Source organism: Tenrec ecaudatus, chromosome 14 (genome assembly GCF_050624435.1).
Source record: "Tenrec ecaudatus isolate mTenEca1 chromosome 14, mTenEca1.hap1, whole genome shotgun sequence".
Lineage (NCBI taxonomy): Eukaryota > Metazoa > Chordata > Mammalia > Afrosoricida > Tenrecidae > Tenrec > Tenrec ecaudatus.
The window spans coordinates 118,165,909-118,191,740 of NC_134543.1; the positions used below are offsets into that span (position 1 = coordinate 118,165,909).

The 25,832-nt window shown below is 37.4% G+C and overlaps 1 protein-coding gene across 5 annotated transcripts in view; it reads left to right on the forward strand.

The window, feature by feature from the left end:
* TCF12 (transcription factor 12) overlaps nucleotides 1-25,832 on the forward strand; it is a 349,715-nt gene that overhangs the window by 129,252 nt on the left and 194,631 nt on the right. For 3 of the 5 annotated variants that reach the window (XM_075531944.1, XM_075531945.1, XM_075531946.1), the window contains one exon: nucleotides 21,144-21,246. In XM_075531944.1, the coding sequence (XP_075388059.1) occupies nucleotides 21,144-21,246 (103 nt within the window). Of the gene's footprint in view, nucleotides 1-2,061; nucleotides 2,124-21,143; nucleotides 21,247-25,832 lie in introns of all 5 variants that reach the window. The other 2 variants (XM_075531947.1, XM_075531948.1) reach the window with 1 other exon arrangement.

Consider the following 25,832-nt stretch of genomic DNA (forward strand, 5'->3'; position numbering starts at 1 on the left):
GATCATTCTCACAGACATTTGGACAATAGCATCAGGCCAGGTAGAAATTAAAAATATGAGGGCACTCCAGCCTGAGGGGTTGTAAACACAACCATATATTGGGACAAGGGAAACAAACATAAATAAAAATCCAAGTAGAGTAGACCTAGAGTTTTCAGATCCAAGATGAGATTACCAGTATGTCCTTTCTCTTTCAACTCCTGGGCTATTCCAGCCATCTCTTGCTAAAGGAAACTTTAATTTTGCTTAGTGCTCTTTCCATTCTTAGCAGGTATTCAGTATATTTTCATCCATGTGGAAGAGCTTGGCTAAGAGCCCCAGTATAGTGGAACTAGTGGTAATATAATTAGATAGAAGATAATAGTCTTAGCTCCCTGCTTGTGCTATCTATACAAAATACATTGTGTGTGTGTGTGTGTGTGTGAGAGAGAGAGAGAGAGAGAGAGAGAGAGAGAGAGAGAGAGAGAGAGAGAGAGAGAGAGATACTGACCCCAGGAAAGGTTATAATATAATGGCTGATGTCTTGGGAACACATGGTGGACTAGTTCCATATGTCATTTCCATATGACTGTGGAGACCATGAGAATATCCAGGGACTGAGGGAACTGCTATTTTCCCTTCCCAACAGAGCACACAGACCTGAAAACTGGTCTTACAATATGGCATTTAATGTCATCTGCCTGCTATTATGTTTATCACAGGTTGGTACAAACATTTAAATACTGAGCCGCAAACTGGAAGGTTGATTAATTGAATCTACCCAGCTTTCAGACAAAGATTTATCAATCTGCCTCCATAAAAATTACAGCCAAGAGAACCCCACTGGGCATATCTGCTCTGTGTATGGGGTCACTGTGGGTAGAAGAACAATAACATGCTTTCCATGTATGCTCTCCCACTTTAAAGGTGCTAAAATTTGTAAATGCATTTCGTTTCTGGCACATCCAACTGTATATCTCAAAGATTGGGAAATATGATTAGAAATGCAAGTCTAAGGTGTTAGATAATATAAGCTAAAATAGTTCTGTAATGTAGAAGTAGAAAAGCTGTTATTAAGCAGAAAATAATTACTAAATTAATTTCCTTGATTGTCATAGAACTCCAAGGAGAAAGAAGACTGCTTTAAATAGGGTGGGCTGGTCAGGAAAGACTATGTAGAAAAGGATATTTGAACAGATTTTTGTAGGAGCGGCAGTATTTATATGAATAGGGTTGAAAGGAAAGCATCTTTCTGGAAAAACAGAGTGATGGGCACACCAATAGGCCATAATAGAAATTTACTTTATAGTAAATTGACTTACTTCATAGGTGAGTAATGTGAGATGAGGCACAGAACCTTCCTGCAGAAGAGATGTAGCCTTTCCTTTGGGCAATAGAGAGTTAAATAAAAATAGACTTTATGCAAAAATGACACAAAGATTTTAAAAATTTATAGCCATGGACAGTAGACCTAAACTGAAAGACTAATAAGAAACATGATGCCCTGTTAAGATATTACTGTGTAGGTCCATGCACAAGGTAATCAAAGAGAGTTGGATTAGACCAGTCGGAACAGGATTCCAAAGAAATAGAAAGGAAACCAATGTGTGTCATGAAGGAAAAAACTGAAACTGGTACAACTAGGTGATGGGGAAGATATAAAATTACATAGACTCGTTCTCCCTTCAGAATGAGGACACTCCTGAATTAAACTCAATGTGTTTTATCTAGGGTGTGACAAGTTAGGTCTGGTTGTGTTACAAAATCACCAGATTATTTTTATTTTTGTATGTATTTTCCCATATCAGTGGGAAAATCTAATTGTGTGAATAAAATTATAAAGAAAATAGTATGTTTTAAAAAAACTCATTTTCCTCTACTTGCCAGCATTGATGGAAAGATAAAATTTAGTGTTCCTTTTTTAGAGTAGATATTTTCTCTAGATTGTTTGCTGTTTGCTATTGTTTTTATTCTTGAAGGGGAGGAAAAGGGTGTAGGTCTTTTAGCTACTAGGAGTTCAAATGCAATAATTAGTAAGGACACACAAATTTTGAAATAGTATTTTATGCCTCTTGATCTCAGGTACAAAACACGAGATGAAGCAGTTAAATAGCAAAGCAAGACAGGAGGGACAGAGAATTACAGTAAGTGTTTTCTATATATTGCATCTATGTTCCCATTAATCTCTGTTTTGTTATGTAACTGCTCATTCTAAATGTTCTGAATGTGAAGAAAACTATGGATAAGAAGAGGTTAGTTTTTAAAAAAACCAATGAGAGTAAATGTTATTTGGTATTCTTGGCTGTACTCAAAACATCACCTGCCCCAAAATTCTAATCTTTATGTTCTTAAGCAAGAAATATATTGACTTATGTTCTGGTAAACTCCTTCTTATGTTCCTTGCCAGCATAGATCCAAACTGAAAGGAATCGTGTAGTGATTCTCTAATTTAAGCCAGTCAGAGCTGTAGTGGTGCGGTCCTGCTATTCTTTCTAGGGACAATTCCTTTTGAAATGCTCTAACATGGATCTTTTAGAAAAGAGTCTATAAATCAATTTCTTACTTCCCGGTGAGGTTAATTTAACTGTGTATGTCTCCAAAATCATATCTTTATCAGGACTGACTTTTATAATTCTCTCTTTAAGGAATCTTTTCACTTAATATTTAAAGCTAACAAGAGGGAAAAAAGCATATTAATCTTTAAATCTCTCTTATGTCCCATTTTTATAATTGTTGAGCTCTTGCCTTCTTGACAGCCTCTTTACTAAATTGCTTTTGAGTGTTGTATGAAAGGGACTTCAAAAAGTTCCTGAGAAAAATGCTATTGAAAGAACGGAATTTTTTTCACCATATTTTGGAGTTCCTTCATACTGCATAAGTACATAACGTTTTTCATTCATGAAGCTAAAATCAGTGTTAGATTCTGACTAAATACATGTTTAAGCCTACTTAGCATATTCTTGTCAAAAGCAATAAAGATAACTAACATTTGTCACATATAGTTTATGAAAAATCACATTATCTTTGATTCTCATAACCAGCTCAACAAAAAGCCATTAAAAAACAAACTTCATTTTTAGAGGTGAGGAAATTGAGGCTTGGAGACGTTAACTTGTGAGATATTAAACATGTATTGAAATTGTATAATCTGGATTAGCAAACCAGACTGTGACTTCCCCTTACTGGTTTTTCGGCCGTCCCACACTTGCTAAATATAAATGGAATCCTAAGCCTTTGCTATTGCTACTTATGCAGAACGTAAAAGGGCAACGTGCTATAGCATTTGTAAAATGATACTGTCATTTATTAAAAGAAGATGTTTTTCACATTTTATACATTTAAAAATAAGTAAATCATAGAATGATCACATGGTTTTCATATTGTTGCACCAATACACTTAATTTCTGAGTGAGATTTCTCATCTGCAAAGAGATTTGTTTCAAAATAATTATGTGAAAATTAAAGAGAAAAGATTTTATAAGTTATTTATCAGAATGTATGCAACCAAGTAAGCACTGTATAAGTGTTTTCTTTTTACTTCTGGTCTCACAAAAACATCCATCCATTCTGACCTGGAAGCATGTTAGGAATCTGAGAAATCTTGGGTGCTTCTAAGAGAGAGGTAGCTGTTTGGAATTCCTAGAGTATCTTCTGAGCAAGATAATGGATCTATTTTATTAATTAAATGCACAACAAAGGGTTTCTGTAAGCCAAAATTAGATGTTGTGTATAATATTGCATTTATTGAAAAGTTTACTCCTTTACAGATTGTGAGATTTACCAATTACTGGGGAAAAGACATGAAATAATCTTGATTTTTATGACAAACTAGATTCTTAGACTGAGGTGACTTCAATTTCTCAAATCTGTTGCCAAGGATTTCTACCTTACAAGCTAATTGTGAGAACTAAGTGAACTCGTAGGTATGTTGTAGGCTTCGCATGATCAATAAACCCTAATTCCTTTTATGATGTAATTAAAAAATATGTACCCTAACATTTCTATTCTGAGAGAAACACGTAAAAATGTTTTTCTTCTGCATATTGAGTTGACACTTAAGCTTTTATTGGCAAATTGTAGCAATTATTTTAATGTGGGTTTATATAGTGATCAATGTGTTATTTTCCGGGTGTATCAGAGCATATTCTTGATTTTTAGCTTAGGTGGTTGGCTAAGCAGCTGCTGTCCTGAGCCAAATATTTTCTCTGCATTGGTTGATATTACTGGCTTTTGTTGAGTCTGATTTTCTGTTCTTGATATGTCAATGTGATTCTTGATTTCCATCCGTTTTCCTTCTTTATATCATTTTCCTCAACATCTCTCTTCTCAACTTCGAGTCTTTGAATCTTCTCTTAGAGACTTTTACTCTTGTTTATTATTCTGTTCACATGGAAATCTGTTGTCTTAGCTCCTTTTATTCTAAAGTATGTATTGAGATTATGCCAGATTCTGGTCGGTTTAATTTGTTGGGCAAAACTAAAGTGATCAGTCCATATTCCTTGGGCACTCTGCCTCATGAGTAACACAGAGATTTTTGTGCTATAGGATGGAAAGATAATAAAGATGGCCAGGGAGTGGCAGAGCACTAAATTTTTTTAGTGAAAACATACACAGCAGAACTTACACCTATCCATCAGATTCTACATTTATTCACATTGTGGCACCGTTCCCACTGTCTGTACTATCTTATTTCACCACCATTGGCTTAAACTCCCCATCCTCTGAACTTCTCATATGTGCTTTAGAGTTAATGTAGGCAATTTGATCTCATATAGATAATCCTAAAGGAGCACAAAGCTCACTGAGAATATTTTCTTTTTTCTAATTTAGCTAAACAGTTGTTTAGTTTTAAAAATGACTTCAGAAGATAATCTCAGCTCATTAATCTATCAGAGCCAGCAGTGGGGGGTTCCTCCAATATCAACAGGTCAGGAAATCTGGATTCTGGAAGAGTTTGAAATTCTGAACTATAATTTTATCCCCCTTTGAACACAGTTCACCTATTGATGTCTTGATCAAAATATTTGGCTGAGGAGGCAGTTAGTCTGCCATCTGTCCAGTGCCTTCTGATTCCTGGGTTGCCCTCTTCTTCTGCTCCAGGGACTAGAGACCAGTCCATGCATTTTGGGTGGCCACTGGAAATTTTTTAATACCCCAGGCACTACTCACAGACCTAGGGACTGGAACCAATAACCCCACAGATAAAGGTACAGTCCACAAAGCTCTACCTTGGAACCGAAAGAACTAATGAAGTGTACACTGAAATGGTACTAACAACTTTAGCCTCTTTTTAAAATTTTGAGGCTGCCTGCCATTGTTAAATTATAAATAATATGAGTTATTTTACTCTTTTTCTGGTATATAGCTCACTGATACTTGTCAAATGTATCAGTTGTGCAAACAAACCGAAAACCAAACAAACAAAAACTGCTCTGTAGAATTTCTGGGATAGTAAATCTTTATGGGAGCAGATAGCTGCATCTTTCTTATATGAAATCAATGGTAGCTTTGAACTTGGCAGATCTTTGGTTAGTGGCCGAACTTTTGTACAATCACTGCTCTTAATTGAGGTTAATGTTCCAATTTCTGCAAATCCAAACCCATTACTTTCCAGAGAATAATTATTGATCTAGAGTTCTCGCTCGCCTTCTGTCTTTTCTTGCTGCCTCTTCACTCACTCACTCACTCACTCACTCACTCACTCACTCACTCACTCACCAGGTGACAGCTAGTAGTATTGGTCTCTATGTATTTACTGATTCTTGCCTCTTCATATAAATGAGATCATACTTTTTTGTCCTTTTGTGATTGCCTTATTTCACTTCTAATTCCACCCATGTTGTAGCATGTATCAAGTCTTCATTTCTTTTATTGCTGAGTAGCGTTCTATTATATTTATTTTTTATCATTTTATTTAGCAACTCTTGTTGATGGGTATATGTAAGCTGTTTCCACATTTCAGTTATCATGACCTGTGCTGTGTCGAACATAGAGTGAATGTGTTCGTGTTGCTCATATCACTAGTTTAGGTCCCTGGGGCATAACCTGGTTACATAGTGAGTTATACATGGGTCAGCATTTGGAGCCACCAGCTGCTCCTGGGGAGAAAGATGAAGGGGAAGAGGGAGGAAGGGGGACCGCTTCACAAGGTTCGATATATAGCCTGCCTCCCCCCCCCCCAAAGAGCACGGATGACATAAATGTGGGTGAAGGGAGACAATGGGCAGCATAAGATACAAAATAATAATAATTGCCCAAGGATTTATGAGGGGAGTAGTGGGGGCGGGGAGTTTATACTAAGGGCTCAAGTAGAAAATGATGATGGCAACATATACAAATGTGCTCCATGCAATTGATGTATGGAATGCTATTAGAGCTGTAAGCGCCCCCAATAAAATGATTTGGGGAAAAAAGTGGTAATCCCAAAAGCCAGCATAGAGGCAGGTCTGCTCTGCCTGATAGGGTAGCTTTGCGTCACCATTGAGTCGATCATGGTAAATTTAGTCTTTGAGAGGCTATACCCTAAGGATCCCTAATAGCACTGCGTGGTAAGCAGTGGACTGCTAACCACACATTGGCGAGCTGAATCCCCCCACCTGCTCCAATGAAGAAAGATGAGGCTCTCCTGCTCCCATAAAGATTTACAGCTTGTAAGCATTATATATGGTCACTATGAGTCATGGATATAGGATAAGAAAGACCAAAGAAAAATTGATGCATTTGATCTATGATATTGCCAAAGAATATAAAAAGTACCATGAACTGCCAAGAGAGCAAACCTCTTTTTGGAAGAAGTACAGCCAGAATGCTCCTTAGAGGCAAAGATGGCAAGACTTCATTCATCTCACATACTTTGAACATGTTATCAGGAGAGACTAGTCCCTGGAGAAGGACATCATCATTCTTGGTAAAGTGGAGGGACAGCAAAAAAGAGTAAGGTCCTCAACCAGGTGGACACAATGGCTGCAACAATGAGCTCAAACATAAACCTATTTGTGAAGATGACACAGGACCTGCAGTGTTTCGTTCTGTTGTGAATAGGGTCACTGTGAGTTTGAACTGATTTGACGGCACGCAACAACAACATGAGTCAGAAGTGACTCAGTGACAGTATGGTTTTTGTTTTGTTTTTCCCCTCAGTAGTGGAATTGCTGAGTCATAAAATGGTTCTATTTTTATTTCTTTGAGAAATGTTTATACTATTTTTGTAACAGTTAAACCATTTTACCCTCCCACTAACTGTAGATTAAGGTCTAACTCAACCTACATCATCTCTAATATTTATAATTGTTTTAGTGCTTTGTTTTTTATTATTAGCTTTCTTACAGGGGCAAGGTGTTATCTTATTTCATAGTAAGCCACGGAGCCTTTTGACAACAGCTTTGTTAAGCCTGAGAACCCATAGTTTTAAACTGTCGATTTAAAGGTCATGATCTGTATCTGTTCAACTAGCTGAACACATGTTTCTGAAACTCCACTTATGAACAGGATGGAGAACAGATTAATTTTTATACCTGAATCAACAAAAAAACCTGAATAGGAAATGAAACAACAATTTGAGGCACTAGACTTCAATTCCTTCAAATAAACAAAGTCAGTACTACAGATTTCTCAGCTGAAAAGTCAAAAAGACTTTGCAGCCACAGCAGATGGGGAACCAACACATGAGAACATGGAGATGGGCCTCTTGTGAGCCAAGACTACTTTACAAATAAGCTCTTGTAAGCTAATTTACAAAAGAATTGTGCAGATGGGCAAGGTACAGAATCACCAGGAGAGAGGGCTCGGGACAGAGAGCCTGTGTGTGCCCAGGTATTCCTCAGTTTTCCAGAAGGTCCCCATCAGGTATTTACCTGAGTATTGATAAAGCATGTGTGTGAAGAGGTTACCCCAAATCAAAGGAAGAATCATATGAAATGAACAGAAAGAACAATCCTCAGGCTTTGTACCAACAAGAGAGAAAACACCTTAGTAATTCACAAGGGATTTGGTCGTATACTCTGATGGTCACTTCTGGCACCGTCGAGTCATTTCTAGCTCGCAGTGACCCTTTGGACAGCAGCACAAGCCTTAAGTTTGAGTCCATTGTTGCACTCACTGTGCTTATCCAGCTCCTTAAGGGGCATCTCTTTTTTCAGCGACCCTTCATTTTACCGGGCATAATGTTGTTTTCCAGGGACTGGTCTCTTGTGATAAGATGTCCAAAGTGCAATTAGGTCTAGGTTGAAGGCTTCTTAAGCTGTTCCTGATGTTGTTGGTTACTGTTGAGACAGTTTCCGCTCCTGGTGATCTGTGCTTGCTCTGTAGGGTGGTCAAGGCCTGTGACCGTTAGGAACCAGGTCACCTGGCCTCTTTCTGCCAAGGCACCTCTGGATGGGTTCTAACTGCCAACTTCAGAGCCAGTAATGGATTGTTTCACCCTTGGTCACACACAACAAAGTTTAAAGAACACTTGGAACAATCAAATTATTTCTAAATAAATTAATTGTATCATAGAACAAAGGTCAACAATTTTTTTTAGGATTACAGAATTTTTCAGCACCTAACTAAATAATGGAGCTCTGATAGCCTAGTCGATTACACATTGGCCTGTTAACTACAGGCCTGCAGTTCAAACCCACTCGCCGCTCCAAGGGAGAAAGATGAGGCTCTGCCCAATAAGTTCATGCCATGAGTTGGAATTGATTCAAGGACAATGCTTTTGTTGTTGTTTTGTTTTGGTAATGAGATCATGCCCAGAGAGCTTAACCCGTACTACTACCATCGGGTAAGGAAGTAGGAAATGAGAGCAACCTATAATGAGAATAAAAAGCAATCTGATTAAAAAATGACATGGTGATAGAATTGTAGACTAGGTTTTAAAACAGTATTTTAGCTAGGTGCTCGCCTCAAGGATGAGGAATGGTCAAGTATGACAGAGACATGTGAAATGAGAAACATGTCTGATATTAAAAAGCCAGCAGATGGGATTAGTAGCAGATTGGAGATACCTAAAGAAAATATTAATGAATTTAGAGATAAAACCCTTGGGGGGAAAAAGCCGCACTAAACAGAAGAGTTGAGGAAACCATAGACTAGCCTAGTATATATGCAAACGAAGCCCCCAAATGTGAGAAGAAAGGAAGGGGCTTGAAAAAGTATTATAAGGAATAATAGCTGGTGGTTTTTCTATATCTTGTCGTTTTCTATAATAATATGTTGGACTGCTAACCAGAGGTCAGCAGCTTAACCTCAGTAAGCAATCCAAGGGAAAAAGATGAAGCTTTCTGCTCCCTTACAGATCTACAGCCTTGGAAACTTACAGGAGGGAAAGTTCTTTTCTGTCCAGTTGTAGGTTGGTTATGAGTCAAAATTGCCTCAATGGAAATGAGTTTGCTTTATGTTCGATAATGTACGGTAAGGAGCCCCAGGTGAATTAAACTTTGGGTTGCTAAGCCAACTTTTCAAAATCAGCAGCTGCTCCTCGGGAGAAACACCAGGCCTGTTTGCTTGATGAAAATTAACAGGCTTGACAGTTTTCTAAAGAGTCTATTTGGAATCAATTTGATGGTAGTGGATTTTTATAACCCACAGTTACAAGAAACTCACAAACTCCAATGAACAAGGAGCTAGAATAAAAATATTTTAAAATACAAAACAAAACAAGTCCTAAACGTACCCATCAGAAATGCGACATTAATACGGAAGACTATAGATAACAGGAGAGGAGTCTCTTTGGAAACAGTGGAAGTCTGACGTTAAAAGAGCAGTAGCTTTGTAGTTCTCAATGGAAAAGTAAAACAAACAAATTAGCCAATCTTTCTAAACCCTAAATGTATATATATATATTTCAGACACATGGAAGGTAAAAAACTTGATCACCATCAGTTGCACAATTAAAAATGTTTTAAAGCTTCCCAGTCAGGTCAAATAGAGATACACAAAGAAATGAAGAGCATCGAGATTGTAACTACATGGTTTAATAGATGCACATCATCTCAAAGATAATTGATGATTTAAAACAAAACAAAAACACCCAACAAAAAACACGTGTTTTTTCGAACTTAACTATACACACAAAAAGCGTAACAGTAACATAAAGACTGATAAGAGAAGGATACTGTAGTAATGTTTTATAATACCCACAAAATGCTGTACTATTACTTTGAAAATAGACTGTAATGAGTTAAACATGTATACTAAAACAACTGACAAAATATCAATAACCCATTGAATAAGATAAACTGGAATCTTAAAACATTACATCAAAAACAATGCAGAAAAGGAGGAAAAAACAGAACACATAAGAGACGGGATAAGTACATATTAATAAGATGGGAGATTAAAATTCAGTCATACAAATGAGGGCATTTATGTAAACAATCTAAATACATTCTGTAATTTCTTGCTAATTAGAGTAGGGGTTGTGGTTTTATGTACTTTTCCTTTTAGTTATTGTGTTATTTTACATATGTGGAAGCTCTTTTACTAGGTGCAAAAATGTTCATATGAGGACACGTTTTATTAAAATTGCTACTAACATTCCAGTTAGTGCATGAATGGATTTACAGTTGTCTTTGTTTTGTTGGGCACCTTAAAAAAATTCATTCAGAATACTCAGTTCTAAGGGACTGTATCTGCTGGGCCAGTTGAATTTAAAGCAGAGAAGTTTAGCTCAGAAGATTATGGCAGTTTTTTCTCTCCCCAAAGTCATTTTATTGGGGGCTCTTATAACATTCTATATATATCAGTTGTATCAAGCATACTGTATATACTTGAGAATAAGCCAACCCGAATATCAACCAAGGCACCTAATTTTACCACAAAAAGTGCATTAAAAATTGTGCTGAAAAACTCGGCTTATACACAAGTATATGCGGTATTTGTACATGTTACCATCATCATTTCCAAAACATTTTCTACTGGAGCCCTTGGTATAAGTTCCTCTTTTTTCCACTCTCTCCTTAACCCTCCCACCCTCATGAATTCTTGATCAATTATATATTGTTGTAATTATTTCGTATTTTACACTATGCATTGTCTCCCTTCACCCACATTTCTGTTATTCATCCCCTTGGGGGGACGGTGTTATATAGTCAATCTTGTGATGGGTTCCTCCTTTCTCACCCTTCCCCCTACTGTCATGAAATCACTACTCCCACTACTGTTCCTGAGGAGTTTAGTTTTCCTGAATTCCATGTGTCAGGAGCTCTTATCTGTACCAATTTGTGTTCTCCGGTCTAGCCGGGTTTGTAAGGTAGAACTGCGTCGTGGTAGTGGTGGTGGTGCGGGAGGAGCATTCAGGAACCAGAGGAATGATGTGTACCACGTCTTGGTTGAATCATCCCTTCCTGATAACCCTTTGTGGGGGATATCCAGTTGCCTGCAGATGGGCTTTGGGTCTCCACTCTAGCCGCCTTTGTTCGCTTTGATATAGTTGTTTGTTTTGGAGCTTTTGATACCTGAAACCATCGACACTACATGATCACACAGGCTGGTGTGCTTCTTCCATGTGGGTTTATTTGCTTCCCTCCTACATGGCCGCTTGTTTGACTTCAAGCCTCTAAGCCCCCAGATACTATATCTTTGTAGCCGGGCATCATCCACTCTCTTCTCCTCATTTTGTACACCCATTTGTCTTCAGTGATCGTATCGGGAAGGTGAGTATCAAAGAGTGGATGGCAGTTTTTTTTAATATCAAAAATAATGGTCTTGATAGAGTTTCTTGAAAGACAGAACAATCACTGTACTTATTAGGAAGTAGTTCTTAAAAAGTTGAAAACTGCATTGATGAAGAAAAGGCCCACAAAATTGAGCTAATTTCTATTCTTTCACAATGCATTTGCTCATTCTTTGTGGGAACCTAGAACTGTCCTGTGAGAATTTCACTTGGAAACCTTATGCCATCTATCCTACAGCCCTTGAGCTCACCCTTTCGGACTGCTTTTTGTTCCCAGACCTCAAGCACATTTAAAGGGAACTCAGTTTGAGTTCTGTGAGGACTACAGTAACTTCCGTGTGCTTAGTTTTCCCTGATTGTACATAGTCTGTGACCTTGCATGGTTTCATTCTGTTGTGGAGAAGGTCACTGTGGGTCAGAGCCGACTTGATGGCACCTAATAACAACAACATGTAGTATATGATAGGCAGAGTGATGAGAAAGTGACTTTGGAACCTTTGCTTAAAAACATAAGCTCTTTAGGACTTACTGTGGTATTAATAATGGTAGTAGGAGAAGAAATAATAGTGGCTGATATTATTGTACCATGTGCTGCATCCCATGACTTAGGATACAGACTAGTTCTTCTCCAACTTTAATGTGCATAGAAATTGCCTGAAGCTCTTGTTAAAACTGCAGCTTCTGGAAGTCCAACATGCTCCCAGAATTTCCCAATGCTGCTAGTCTGAGGCGTACTTTTAGTCTCATGTTACAGACTGGTTTTCTGTTATTCCCAAACTCTGTAAACAACCACATATTTGCTCACATATTCATTCTTTTAAGATTTTCCAATATGTCCTAGATGAATGCTTTTTGAAATAGAGAATTAATTTATGGAACACAAAGTAGGAGAGAAGTATCTATTAACATGAATTTACCATTTCAAGAAACCTTTTACAGGCATATAATCAATATGTTAATTTAGGAATAAACACACAGAGTTTCACAGTATATATTTTGAATGAAGCCAGTCTTCTAAAGGAAAACTTATTATTCTGTACAACAGAACTTTGTCCATTTATTTTGAGCTGCTACTGAATGTTTCCTCTTGGTTTTTGTGCTTATCTTCTTGTTGTTGAGTCTAATTTGACAGATGACAAAACAAATTATTGGAATGGAGTTTAAAATAATTTTTCCCCTGACTTTTAGTTTTGTGATAAACCATTTTTTCCCCCCACTGGACTTTTTCATTTAAGCTATGTAGCATTTTTTAGGATGATATGTTAATACAAATGAAACTTTAAAATAAATCTTTTACAGGCATAAAGTCAAGTTTGTGTTTATTAGTTTGGAAGTAGAGTAAGCTAAGAGGTTTTTGGAAAAATTATAAATATACTATACTAATATGCTAATATACTTTTAAAGGTATATGTATGCTATATACTCGTATAAATGGACCCAAATGTCAGCCAAGGCACCTAATTTTACCCCAAAAGCTGCATTAAAAATGTAACTACTTTTGTTTTTGTTCTTAGGCAGCATTATTTTCTTAATTAGGAAGAGTGTGCCCTCTGTAGGTTCACCGACAAAAACTAAGCATTAGAAACCATCCGAAGAATAATATGAATTCTAAACCTGAATGGCAGTTAAAAGCCATGTCTCTGCCATGAAAATTCAGTATATGTTAGTATATTACCTGTTAAAGAATAGCAAATCTTTAAAATATGAAATAGTAATTCTCTCAGAAGTCAACCTGACTCATTAAAAGTGGACATTACCACATGCCAGGGTCTCAAACAGCCTTACTATCAGATAGAGATCATTGTAATCTTGATTATGCTGGATCAAACTTCGTATTTGTTCAGTTGACCTCCCTCTTGACCAAACCTGTTTGTTCTAGGTACAAGTATTTCTTGCTTGTTCCATGAAAAAAAAATTTTTCCCTAGCTTTTTAAATATTGATCGTGGTCGTTTCTTTCTTACTCTTTATATTTTTATCCTTAAATTATGATTTTGTTCTGACCACTTTATTTTGTTTTTTGTGTCTGTTGGGTTTTCTAGTTTGTGAAACACAGGATTAGATGCATACAGATAATAAGGGGAGGGAGGGAAGGGGAGAATAGGAAGGAGGGGGAGGGGATTGGGGAAGCAAACAATGCATGCAGGAGGGAGTAGAGTGCACTAGAACAGCGATTCAACCAATAAAAGAAGAAAATGTTCTAAAATTGACTGGTAATGATTGTATGAGTCTTCTTGATGTAATTGAACTATTGAATGTATGTGCCAATAAAATTGTGTGGCAATGGACATTACAATGGGTATTGTTCCCTCATTCATTAAATTAACAAGTATTTGTTAGTTACCTACTTTGTGCCTGAAAAGAATCCTGGTGGTACAATGGTTAAGCTCTTGACTGCTAACCCACCAGCTGCTCCCAGGGAAAAAGAGGGTAATCTGCTTCTGTAAGGATTGGAAAGCTTATGGGGGCAGGTCTACTCTGTCCTTCAGTGTTTGCTATGAGTTGAATAAACGTGGTTTAGTTTTTATTATTTAATGGACTTGGTAGTGTGCTTGCCTATTAGTAATAGAATAAGCCCAAACCAAACTCACTGCCATGGAGTCATTACCAGCTCATAGTGATCCTCTATAGGGTTTTTGAGACTGTATATCTGTATGGGACCAGACAGCATCATTTTTCTCCCTCAGTGGTGGGTTGAAATAGATAATTATGGCCCAGTTTAAATGGATAATTAAATAGGCTATTTCTGTACGTGATCAGTGCTATGATGGAAATGCTTGGTAGGGAGAGAGCACAGAATGATCTCACCGATTTGGTCTTGTTAAGGTCATGAAAGCTCTTCTGAGAGCATAAATCTTTATTGAAAGAGGCTTTCCCCTTATTTAACCATGGGGAAAAATGGATGAGATGTTTTAATATGATTAGACACTGGTTTTCATACATAGGGAAAAAACATCTTTTGGAAAATATATGGGTATATTCTGAGCTTTATTAATTGAGTGAAATAAATTTAAAAACCCGCTATTTAAAAATCAACCAAAGATAAAAATTCTTATCATTTTGAGGGGACAAGCCAGAGGAGAGTACTATTATATAAATAATACGTGTGTGTGTGTGTTGATAGATTATATGGAGTTTACATCAATTAAAAAATCCTAGCATCTTTGCATGACCATGTAAGGTTTATTGTCATATTGCAACAAGAGTTCATATTGCTAAAGTTCTGCAACATGAACATAGAGAAAAGCTCAAAATGCATTTTGTAGAACACATTACATAATATCAAAGCTTTTTATGAACTTTCATGCATTCATATATAGGACTGTTATAAGATTTGTTAATAAAAACAAATTGAAACTTAATTTCACTTTAGATCTTAGCAGTTCTTGTAGTCTCTTTATATATCAGCTGCTTTTTATCATTGGTGAATCTGTTGAGCACTTTCCATTTTATTAGAAGATGAAGATAATAATTTTAAGTGCATTTATGAATACCTTTGTGGGCACTGGCATGCTATAACTAGAGGATTATAGTGATTTTGGTGTTACTGTTCTGTCTTTCAAACTATAGTATCGATCTCATGCATAAAAATCTATGTTATTAGTAGCTTCTTTGATGGAAAAATCATTTATACAATTCAGGATCTTAATTTGGAGCCCCAAGAGTTTTCTATTCTGCTTTTTGTACATATGTGTATGAATTAGGTTAAGGTTTACAGAGTAGGTTATCAGTTTTACATTTGACAGTTGATACACATTTTATTTCAACTCATCCATTGCAGTCATCTCAGTGTATCATTGCTTAAAATCTGCTTTCTAACTTTGTTTACTGCTCCAAGTACCCCTTCATTCTTAACCCACTGAACTTTAGGTAAGTGCTGCCCTTTTGATTTTAAATGACAGATTACCATATATACTTGTGTGTAAGCCGGGTTTTTCAGCACATTTTTAATGCAGTTTTTGTGGTAAAATTAGGTGCCTCGGCTAATATTCGGGTCGGCTTATACTTGAGCATATACAGTATTCTGGGTGTGTATGTGAAGGGTAAGGGCAGTTAGTTTTGATAGCTGGGCTCCATTTAGTTCTTTTGGTCTCCGGGTTGTGGAGACTGGTGTTTTTGTGGTCCAGTAGCCCATTTGACTAACTGTTTCCACGCGTCTTTAAATTTTCATCTCTTTTTTTTACCCGGGAGGGGAGGAGCCTATTGCACCTAAGGTTGCATCGTAGATGACTGCTCATGCGTTTTTAAGACCCCAGTTGCTACTCACCAAAGTAGGATGGTAGAACATTATGTTTGCATTCTATGTTATGCCAATGGATTTTGTTGTCCTCTGATAACAATGGCCCATATCGGGTCCAGATTTAGTAATTTTTTTTGTTGCAATTTAAATGCAAGTTTTAAAAGTGGATTTAATGATTTCGCAGATTGTGTTCCTTGTAGTCCAAAAGTGAAATAGCATTTATCAGTCCAGTTAACTGATCTATTATTAGGTCTCATTTTTAGCTACTGTTTACTGTGTGCTATTTATTTCTAGCTCATCTTCCCATTTCCTTAGACCGGTCATTTTCCACTTATTTCCTCCATCTCTTTCATTTCCTAGCCTCACTGCATTATTCTGTTTCTTTCCCTTCTTGTCTGTCTGGCTGCATTATACTAGGGCATTCTTCCCTACTGTGCTTTACATATGTGGGCATCCATTTTCATTGCTTAGCCTTGTGTCCTAGCTATAAAGATGCTGCTTATACTCATAGCCATACAACACCTTTCCTTGATTGAGGCTCTATTTGTCAGCCATTTTCTATTTTTACTTAAAAATCCATGATGGAAAACATAACACACTTAAAAACAGTTTCTTATTGTTTTAGAGTTTTGTGTTCAGTCTGGGTATGTAAGTCTGGGTATTTTATAGAAACAAATTCACAGTAACTCATGTCTAAGAGAGAGTTTTATATAAAGGGTAAGTGCACATCCAGAAAACAACCCAACCCAATGTTGCCCAAGCCCACAAGTCCAACATTATCCCATATGTCCGACACCAATCCACAAAGTCCTCTTCCATCTCACAAAACACACACAATGATGCCGACTGCAGGAGGAAAGCCGAATCAGTGAGCATGTAAGCATCTCAGTGCTGGCAGAAGTCTCCACCCGGCTGCTCCAGCACCCAGGACTGCATTGGGATAGGTCCATGTGGATTCTCCTCGGGGATGTCTTGCAGGAAGCGAGCCTTGCCAGCTAAAGCAGGAACTGGCTAAGGCAGCTGTACCCTGGTCCGACTATCACAAAGCAAGATACCTGAGAACCAGAAAGGCGACGCTCACTGAGCCATTTATCTCTCCACCCTTCAGTTAACCTCGCGTGTTTATCGGCCAGGTTGGCACAATAAACTTTAACTGTCTCAGTGGAATTTCTCCATAATTTAGTTTCACTGTGTTTCTCATTGGGTTACTTGAGTTTTATTGTGTCTGGTATGCAAGAAATCTTAATTTCCAAATTTTCTAGTAGGTCTGTATTACTAAAATGCCTCAATTCAACAGCATAAACATCACCTGTTAGTTGTAAGTGCAGCCTCTCAGGCCTTTCTGTATCTGCATCTGTATTTTATCAAGGTGGTTATGTGCACCTTAATGTTTGCACAGCACTGCTCTAGGTATTACCCAGATAGCTGGCACGTTCACATGCTACTGGGTACTTTTGGAGTTTTCTAGAACTGTCCTTAAACACTTGTAGTCCCCTATTTAAATCTTACTTACATTTTAGTATTATTTCATAATTATCCATCTTGGTTTACCTTAATAGAAATTACTCTTTGGGTGGATATCACTACCACTTTGTGAATACAATACCATAGCTAACTTTGAACAGTAGTTACTCTTAGTCTTTCAGGTAAGATGTTGGAATATATTCCAGTATCAGTTGACATCTTTCTGATTTCTTGGTCACTGACTTTTAAAGAACATTGTATGCACTAATCTTTGAGGGGAACTATTCACATTTCTACTGTATTTTTATCTTAAATGAGAGAAATTACCTTACCAGTAATTGACTTGTAGGCTAACTGTATATTTACATAGTTTATGAATAAATAGATAATAAAAGTCCATTCTCAAATCTTTCTTTTGCATTGTAGGTTCTCAAACTTATTTGGCCTACTGTCCCCTTTTCCAAAAAACAAAATCACACAATGCTCCCCCTGAAAATAATAAACTTTTCTATTACAAGTTATAATGTAGGATAAAGTGTAGGTTTCTGTTTTTGTACCCCACCAACCCCCTTTATAATTTCAGCACTTCCCAGGGGGGTGATATCACCCACTTTGGGAAACAGTATTGTACATGGTAAAAGAGGATTTGTGGAACTCCTGTACTACAGGACAGTAAAACAGTCCCAGATTTATAATTAGATTGGGAAATAAACTTGTGGATCCTAACAGACTATGGGTAGCATTGAAAATAATGGGAATTCCAGAACACTTTATTGTACTCATGCAGGACTTGTACATGGACCAAGAGGCAGTTGTTCCAGTAGAACAAGGGAACATGAATTCAGGAATTGCGTGTGCCAGGGATGTATCCTTTTGTGGTACTTCCTCAGTCTCTGTGTTAGGCAAATAATCCGTGAAGCTGGACTACAAGAAGAAGAATGCAGCATCAGGATTAGAAGAAGGTTAGTAACAATCTGCGATATGCTTGCTGAAAGCGAGGAAAACTTGAAGCACTTCCTGGTGAAAATCGTAGCCTGCATGCAGCCTTCAGTGTGGATTGGAATTCAGTGTAAATCAAAATCTCCACAACTGGACCAGCAGACAACTGTTATGATAAACAGAGAAGAGGTTAATTGTCAAGAACTCTATTTTACTTAGATTCATTATCATTGCTTATGGAAACAGCAGTCAGGAAATCAAATGACGAACTACGTTGGACAAATCTGCTGCAAAGACCTCTTTAAAGCATTGAAGAGCAAGGATGTCAGTTTGAGGACTCGTGTGCCTAACTTAATCAAGCCATGGTATTTTCAGTTTGAAAATTGGGCAAAGGCTAAGGAAGACTGGAAAAGAATCGATGCATTTGAATTATGGTGCTGGAGAAGAATATTGAAAATACCATGGACTGCCATAAGAACAAAGAATCTCTCTTGAAAGAAATATATCCAGAATGCTCTTTGGAAGTGAGGATGGCAAGACTTCATCTTAGGTGCTTTGGACATGTCATCAAGAGAGACCAGTCCCTGGAAAAGAACATAATGTTTGGTGGGAATATCAGTGCAGAGTCGGCAGAAGGCCCTCAAGGAGTTGGATTGACCCGAGGCTGCAACAACGAACTCCAACCTAACAATTGTGAGGGTGGCACAGGCCTGGGCAGGGGTTTATTCTGTTTAAAGGCTTGTTATGATTTGAAGTTAAAATGTTTTATAGTTTTGAAGTTAAGTTCCTTTTATTGTCATATTTCAAGAATGTTTATTTTAAGAGGCTTGAAGACATAAAAAAATTAATCTTCCGGTGCTTTCTAACATTCAGATCACATTTGAGCAAATTTATTGTCCTGTAAACAAGCCATTGGCATTTTTCTAGAGAAATATTACACTTTTATGACGAATGCAGTCTGAGAGTGGCTAATTTTGACTCTGTGCCTGAGAATGGCAGTTGGAGAGACCGGTGGCAAAGAGGTATATTTATATGTAGGGTTGTGTCACTTATCTCTTTAAGATTGTCCGTTTTAAACAACAAAGTAAGTTCATGGAAAGACCTTAGCTGGGAGCCGTTCTGTTCTATACACAGCAGCAGCTACATGTGGCTATGACAGACTGGAAGGTGGTGTGGTTACCAGAGGATACCCTTGTGGTCACAACCAAGTTGTAAATGTCACACAGATTCTTTTTGAATGTCTATCACGTTTGTATCAGTGATTCTGAAGCTGATAAAAATTAAACAAAGATTCATTTGGGAGTTAGCACTCCCAAAAGATTAGCTTTAAAACAACAGCAGGAGGAGTTGTGACATGCATCCCTAAGTGAGTGTAGTGATTTGACAGTTAGTTCACCCTCAGTACTTAGCCCTTGGGTTGAACTGACAGCGCAGAAGCAAAGATAGTGAGGAGGCCTGCTTCAGCCCCATTAATGTCTGCCTGACTGCTAGCCTGCGGCCTCGGCAATGATAAATGTTTAGTGATGGATGATTTTGTAGTCCCAGGGATTCTGGGTGGTTTCTGTCAACCTGAGTGGTTTCCTCCTTTGTTGGGGCTATTTGGTGTAAGTCTTGCTGGTCTTTACTAAAGTGGTTTTAAATTGACAGTGATGGGTATCACCTGTAGTTCTAATTAACGAGGGCTAAAGCAGCAGTTCTCAACCTGTGCGTTGCGACCCTTTTGGGGGCTTTAACACCAATTTCACAGGGGTTACCTAAGACCATCAGAAAACATACATTTCCGGTGGTTGGGGTCACCACAACATGAGGAACTGTATTAAAGGATGGCGTCATTAGGTAGGTTGTGAACTACTGGCTTAAAAGCCTTATGTAGAAACAGTGAGTTTAGAGGTGGTTCTTCTCCCAGAAAGAGTGACAGTCCCGAGGGCAGTCGTGCAGGCCTATAGGGTTCCAGCAGTCGGGATCCGCTCAGTGGCAGCCAGGTGGAGTTTGTGAGCACTGCATGTAGTAGGTATAGAAGTCTGAGAACCAAAACAGTTTTTAACCCCCGAGTCTTTTGTTATCTGAGTAACACAAGTCATTTGTAAATGTTGGTGTTTTTAATATGATTTTACTTTAATCAGAGCTTAACACGGTTTATGCACAGGAGAGAGAACTTTAATAACAGCTGTTAAGAGCTGTATTGTTTCTGTAGTGTGTGCGACTTTGTTTTTCAGACCCTTAAGATGTAAGTCAGCTATTTTTTTAAAAAATGCTTTCCTTTTTTGATAACTCGATTTCCATAGTGGTGTAGCTTGTTATGTTGGCATTAAAAAGAATACAAACAAAATGTTTTGTTAAATAGTTGTTTATTTAGTGTTGCTAGAATAGTGACTGTGGGTGATTTCAAGTGCAGTGCTTTAATTACAGAGGCTGCATAAGGGCAGAAGAAGAATGGGGTGGCAGTACGCATTTTCCTGATTTACTACAATGCAAAAATTTTTTTCTTATTTCATCCTATTTAATGTAGTGTAGAACTGTTTCAAGGAATGTGAGATTATCTTAAGAGTTAACTTCAATAATAGTGTATAGAATTTTCGAAGTTTTCTTTTACCTCAGAGGCACTGAGACTTTGAAAGCAATAGTGTCTATGGTTAATTTGTATTTTCAGTAAAACCAGTAAATTATCTTGGCTTTCAAACTTGAAAGGGAATAAAAGGGTCACTTTTGCCTTTGAGTTTTTCGAATAATGAACATGGAATTGGTTATTAGAAGGGGCCACTTGTAAGTCTGTATTAATTAGGCCATTGTCATTAAGTTCAATTAGTAGGACTGCCCAATAATCCCTTTAATAATCTGGTCTTTTTTCCCTCCCTTCCCTCTAGGGTTTTACAGATAGCACTCATTACAGTGATCACTTGAATGACAGTCGGTTAGGAGCCCACGAAGGCTTGTCCCCAACGCCTTTCATGAACTCAAATCTGATGGGTAAGTAGGTCATTCTCTCCAAGTAGTTTTGTCAAAGCCTTTGGTCAGAGACATTTTCCCCTTCTTATCCAGGAAGGACAGACACATTAAGTATCTAGAAGAAAGTTCCAGAATTTCTAGTGGCATATAAGACTCCATTATTCAACTCACTCTTCTCTTTGCTATTAAAAAAGAAACTATTTTTTAAAATAATTTTATTGGGGGCTCGTACAACTCATCACAATCCATACATACATACATCGTGTCAAGCACATTTTTACATTTGTTGCCTCCATCATTCTCAAAACATTTGCTTTTTACTTGAGACCTTGGTATCAGCTCCTCATTTTTTCCCTTCCCTCCCCATCCCACCTCCCTCATGAACCCTTGATCATTTATAAAGCATTATTTTGTCATGTCTTACACTGTTCGACAGTTTCTCCCTTTCTACCCCACTTTCCCTGTACCCTCCAGATATCCACACTTTTACCACTGGTCCTGAGGGCTTCATCTGTCCTGGTTTCCCTGTGAAGAACAAGTTTTGCCTGATGCTTTGGCAGTAGTCTTTGGGACCTCAAGCACTCCGTGTTTCCAGCTTTGGGGGCAGAGAAGCGGTGGGATAAACTTTGTCTTGCCAGACATATGTATGTGGTAGTGCTTAAAAAGACAATGGGTAATTTTAATAAAAGAAATCAGGGATTTTAGACATTTTACTGATGGACAGAATTTGCTTTAGCACTCTGTGTTTTTGTTTGTTTTTTTGAGGTGGTTAGATTCATATTGGGTACTTTCAAAATTTGTTTTGAAGTGAAACTGTTTTAAAGCTTATGACCTTTGCCTGATTTTTGTATTTTATCAAACCAACAAACACACACACACACACACACACTTTCCTCTCTTGCAAATAAAAATTTTTACTTAGTCACTTGAAATGCTAAGTCCAAGTTTTTCTTCACTTTAGATGCTGTGCTTTAATTTTTGGCAATTGTTTTGACTTAATTCTTTTTTGCAAAACAGGATTCAAATGAAATCTCTGGAGTTCAGGGCATTGTTTTCCTTCTTGCTTATTTTGGGCTGAACACTAACTAGAGCAAAGAAATGAGAGACAAAGGCTTTATTTACTCTTTTTTACTGGTCGTCACAAGAGTCGTATGAATGTGGAAGATTTGTGTAATTTACATTGATTTCATTACTTTATTTCTTATGGACGTGACCTATATTGTGAACTTAGAATTGTCCTTTTAAGATACAGCCATGCTAATCTAAGTGGATTACCCAAATCCAAAATCCTGGTGGTCTGCAGTTTCTTTATAAATGATTTTGCTTTGCAGTGTTTATTTCCCATATCCTCTGTGAAGTGTTAAGGAGACAGAATCTGATATTCTAGTGTGAATTTTGCCTGAGGCAATTACCAATTTAAAACCATTTTTATTCCGTACAGTGTAAGAGTTAAAAAGACCAAAAAGCAAACCTCGTTAGCAATAAACCTTTTTTTGAAATTACATATGTCACAGTTCGTTTTGATGGAAATGTAAGTGGAAAATCATAGCACTAAGTAAATTATTATTCCAGGTAAAAATCAGAATTAAATTTGGAACAAAATAATTACTCTAGCATTTGGTTGGAAACCTTTCTAACGTGCTAGAAATTTCTCTGTTGAGCTTATCAGAATAAAATAGAAGTGTTGGTCTAAATTATTTGCTTTTGCTGAGTATCTTTCCCACAAGATACATTTTATTTATAGCAAATATAGTTGGGCAAGTTATGGGCAATATTTTTGTAACATCAGATAGAACTAAGCTTTCTTAAGACTTCAACTCTGAATTATGAAAAAGCAGAACTCTCCCTTTTTATATTTATTTTTATTCTCAGCTAACAAATGATTCTTAAACCCTGCGGAATTGTACAACTTTGAACCAAGGTGAATGTTAAAATTGTGGGGGTAAGTATAGGAGAAGGAGCCCGGGCGACACTGTGGTTGCTAGTTACAGTTAGAGTAGTTAGGGTCTTGGAAACCCACAAGAAGTTAGTTCATAAGAGTCATCAGGGATAGGAATCGACTTGTTAACAGTGAGTTTGATTTTGGAAGTGTGGGAATGAAATTAATTCTAAGAGATACACTTTTCAGTCATTTACTCTGAGTGGCTGTTGACTAAAAATATTTCTATAATTCAGTTTTAGGTAACATTTTCGCAGTTGAAGCAATTATGGGTAGGCACTTCTTGGGTTTTTTTGGTTACTCATAGTTATTAGAATATCTTATATAGTCACCCATAAAATCAAGATCTGAAATAAGTCCTCATATCAAATAACTGACTTGTAAACTGATATTTTCTCAGTTGAGATGGAAAAAAAAAATCCTGCCTTTAACAGACTACATTTTATTTTCAGTTTTAATTCTCCAATATAAAAATGTTGATTTGTGTATAAGGAAGGAAAAAATAACCTTAAAAAGATAGATAATTATGTCCTTTTTAAAAAAATCGCTGGTCATTGACAACATCTGAATTACTAAGCTTCCTTCCCTTTATGTTCAGTAAAAATGATCAAATAAAGCAGCTCAATATAACATTGTAGTTTAAGCAATCTGCATGACAATAGCTTGCTTTTTGGAGCTGATGCTTCTTGAATTGTAGAGCACTAGGCAATCCAACTTGATATGAGCTGAAGTAATTGAACTGTTAGATACCCGAATACATGGGTTTTTAGCACTCCGTAAGGTTACCATGAGCAGATTCACTTTTCTAGCTGTTAGATAATTTAAGGGATTTTTAGGCTGGAAACTTAAATTGTTAAAAGCTTGGCAGAGACAGGGATGGATGTATTAACGGCATTTGGAGCTGCTGGTATCTAATCATCACAACAGGTAACACTTGAGAGTGTTGCTGTGCATGATGAATGTTCAGAAACAGTTAAAACTAATAGGGAAGCAGGAACATATTTCATCATTGCTGTCGACAGATGGAAATCCTACTGAAAGAGAGGGATCATACATCTAGGGAATGTGGTTATTTTGCGTATTATGTTCAACCATAAGCACATTTGCCTGAAGTTATGGCGGAGTATAAAGTGCCATCCATTGTCTTTCATGATGTTCAAACACTTAAATGAGTTTGTACATTGCAAAATGAGAAATTTGGCCTAACAAGGATTAATGGTGATTCAGTGATAAACAATTTGCTCCAGAAAGAGTCATTTCTATATTTTTCAGCTATTTTACACAGGAAGTAAAGCTATTATGGTGGATCAGTTCGAGTCTTTTTCTAATGAATTCCAGTATTATCCTGTTGATTTGTCAGTATGGAAAGAAGGGATTTTGAGTGAAATATTAATATCCTTTTGCAAGTCAGTAATTAGCATCAAGCAGTTCTGTACTATATTAAAGTCAATCTGCAAAATTTTTTTATCATATCACTGAATAGTATTACTATGACCAAGTAACCTTAACTGTTTCTAACTGCTTCCACTTCTGGTCCATCTCTCCACTCCAGCACCATCTTCACGACTTCAGTAAAATAGTTCGATAATCAGTTCTATTTGTGGTGATAGTAATATTAGTTTCTCAATTGGACATAAATTCAAAACAACCATTAGGTGATGTTGAATGAACTTTTAGTCGAGGTATGTATCAAAGCCCACTTATTTCAGGAGATACATGGAAGAGAGAGTTATATAAATGGGACTCTTAAGACGCTGTTGTCCAAATGTTTCCTTTTCTCTAAAACCTTCATACCTTCCTCTGTTTTATTGAAGTTTTATTTTGCTCTAGAGACAGTTTGTTAATGTTTTATTTTTTAATAAGTGAAAGCATCATGTGGGAAAAACATACGGGCAAAAAGACTAAGGGTTAAGAGATCTTGATTTTTTTAAAAAATCATTTTATTAGGGACTCTTAGAACTCCTATTATAATCCATACATACGTCAATTGTGTCAAGCACATTTGTACATTCGTTGCCCTCATCATTCTCAAAACATTTGCTCTCCATTTAAGTCCCTGGCATCAGTTCCTCATTTTCCCCCTCCCTCCCTGCTCCCCCTCCCTCATGAACCCTTGGTAATTTATAAATTATTATTTCGTCATATCTTACATTGTCCAATGTCTCCCTTCACCCACTTTTCTGTTGTATGTCTTCCAGGGAGGAGGTCACCTGTAGATCCTTGAAATAGGTTCCCCCTTTCCAATCTACCCTCCTTATGCCCTCCCAGTATCGCCACTCACACCATCGGTCCTGAGGGAATCATCCGCCCTGGCTTCCCTGTGTTTCCAGTTCCCATCTGTACCAGTGTACATCCTCGGGTCTAGTCAGACTTGCAAGGTAGGATTCGGATCATGGCAGTGGGGAGGTGGGAAGCATTTAGGAACTAGAGGAAAGTTTTACTTTTCATCGTTGCTACATCGCACCCTGATTGTCTCATCTCCTCCCTAAGACCCTTCTGTAAGGGGGTGTCCAGTGGCCTACAAATGGGCTTTGGGTTTCCACTCCACACTCCCCTGCTCATTCACTATGGTAAGATTTTTTTGTTCTGATGATGCCTGATCCCTTGACATCTTGTGATCGCACAGGCTGCTTCTTCCATATGGGCTTTGTTGCTTCTGAGCCAGATG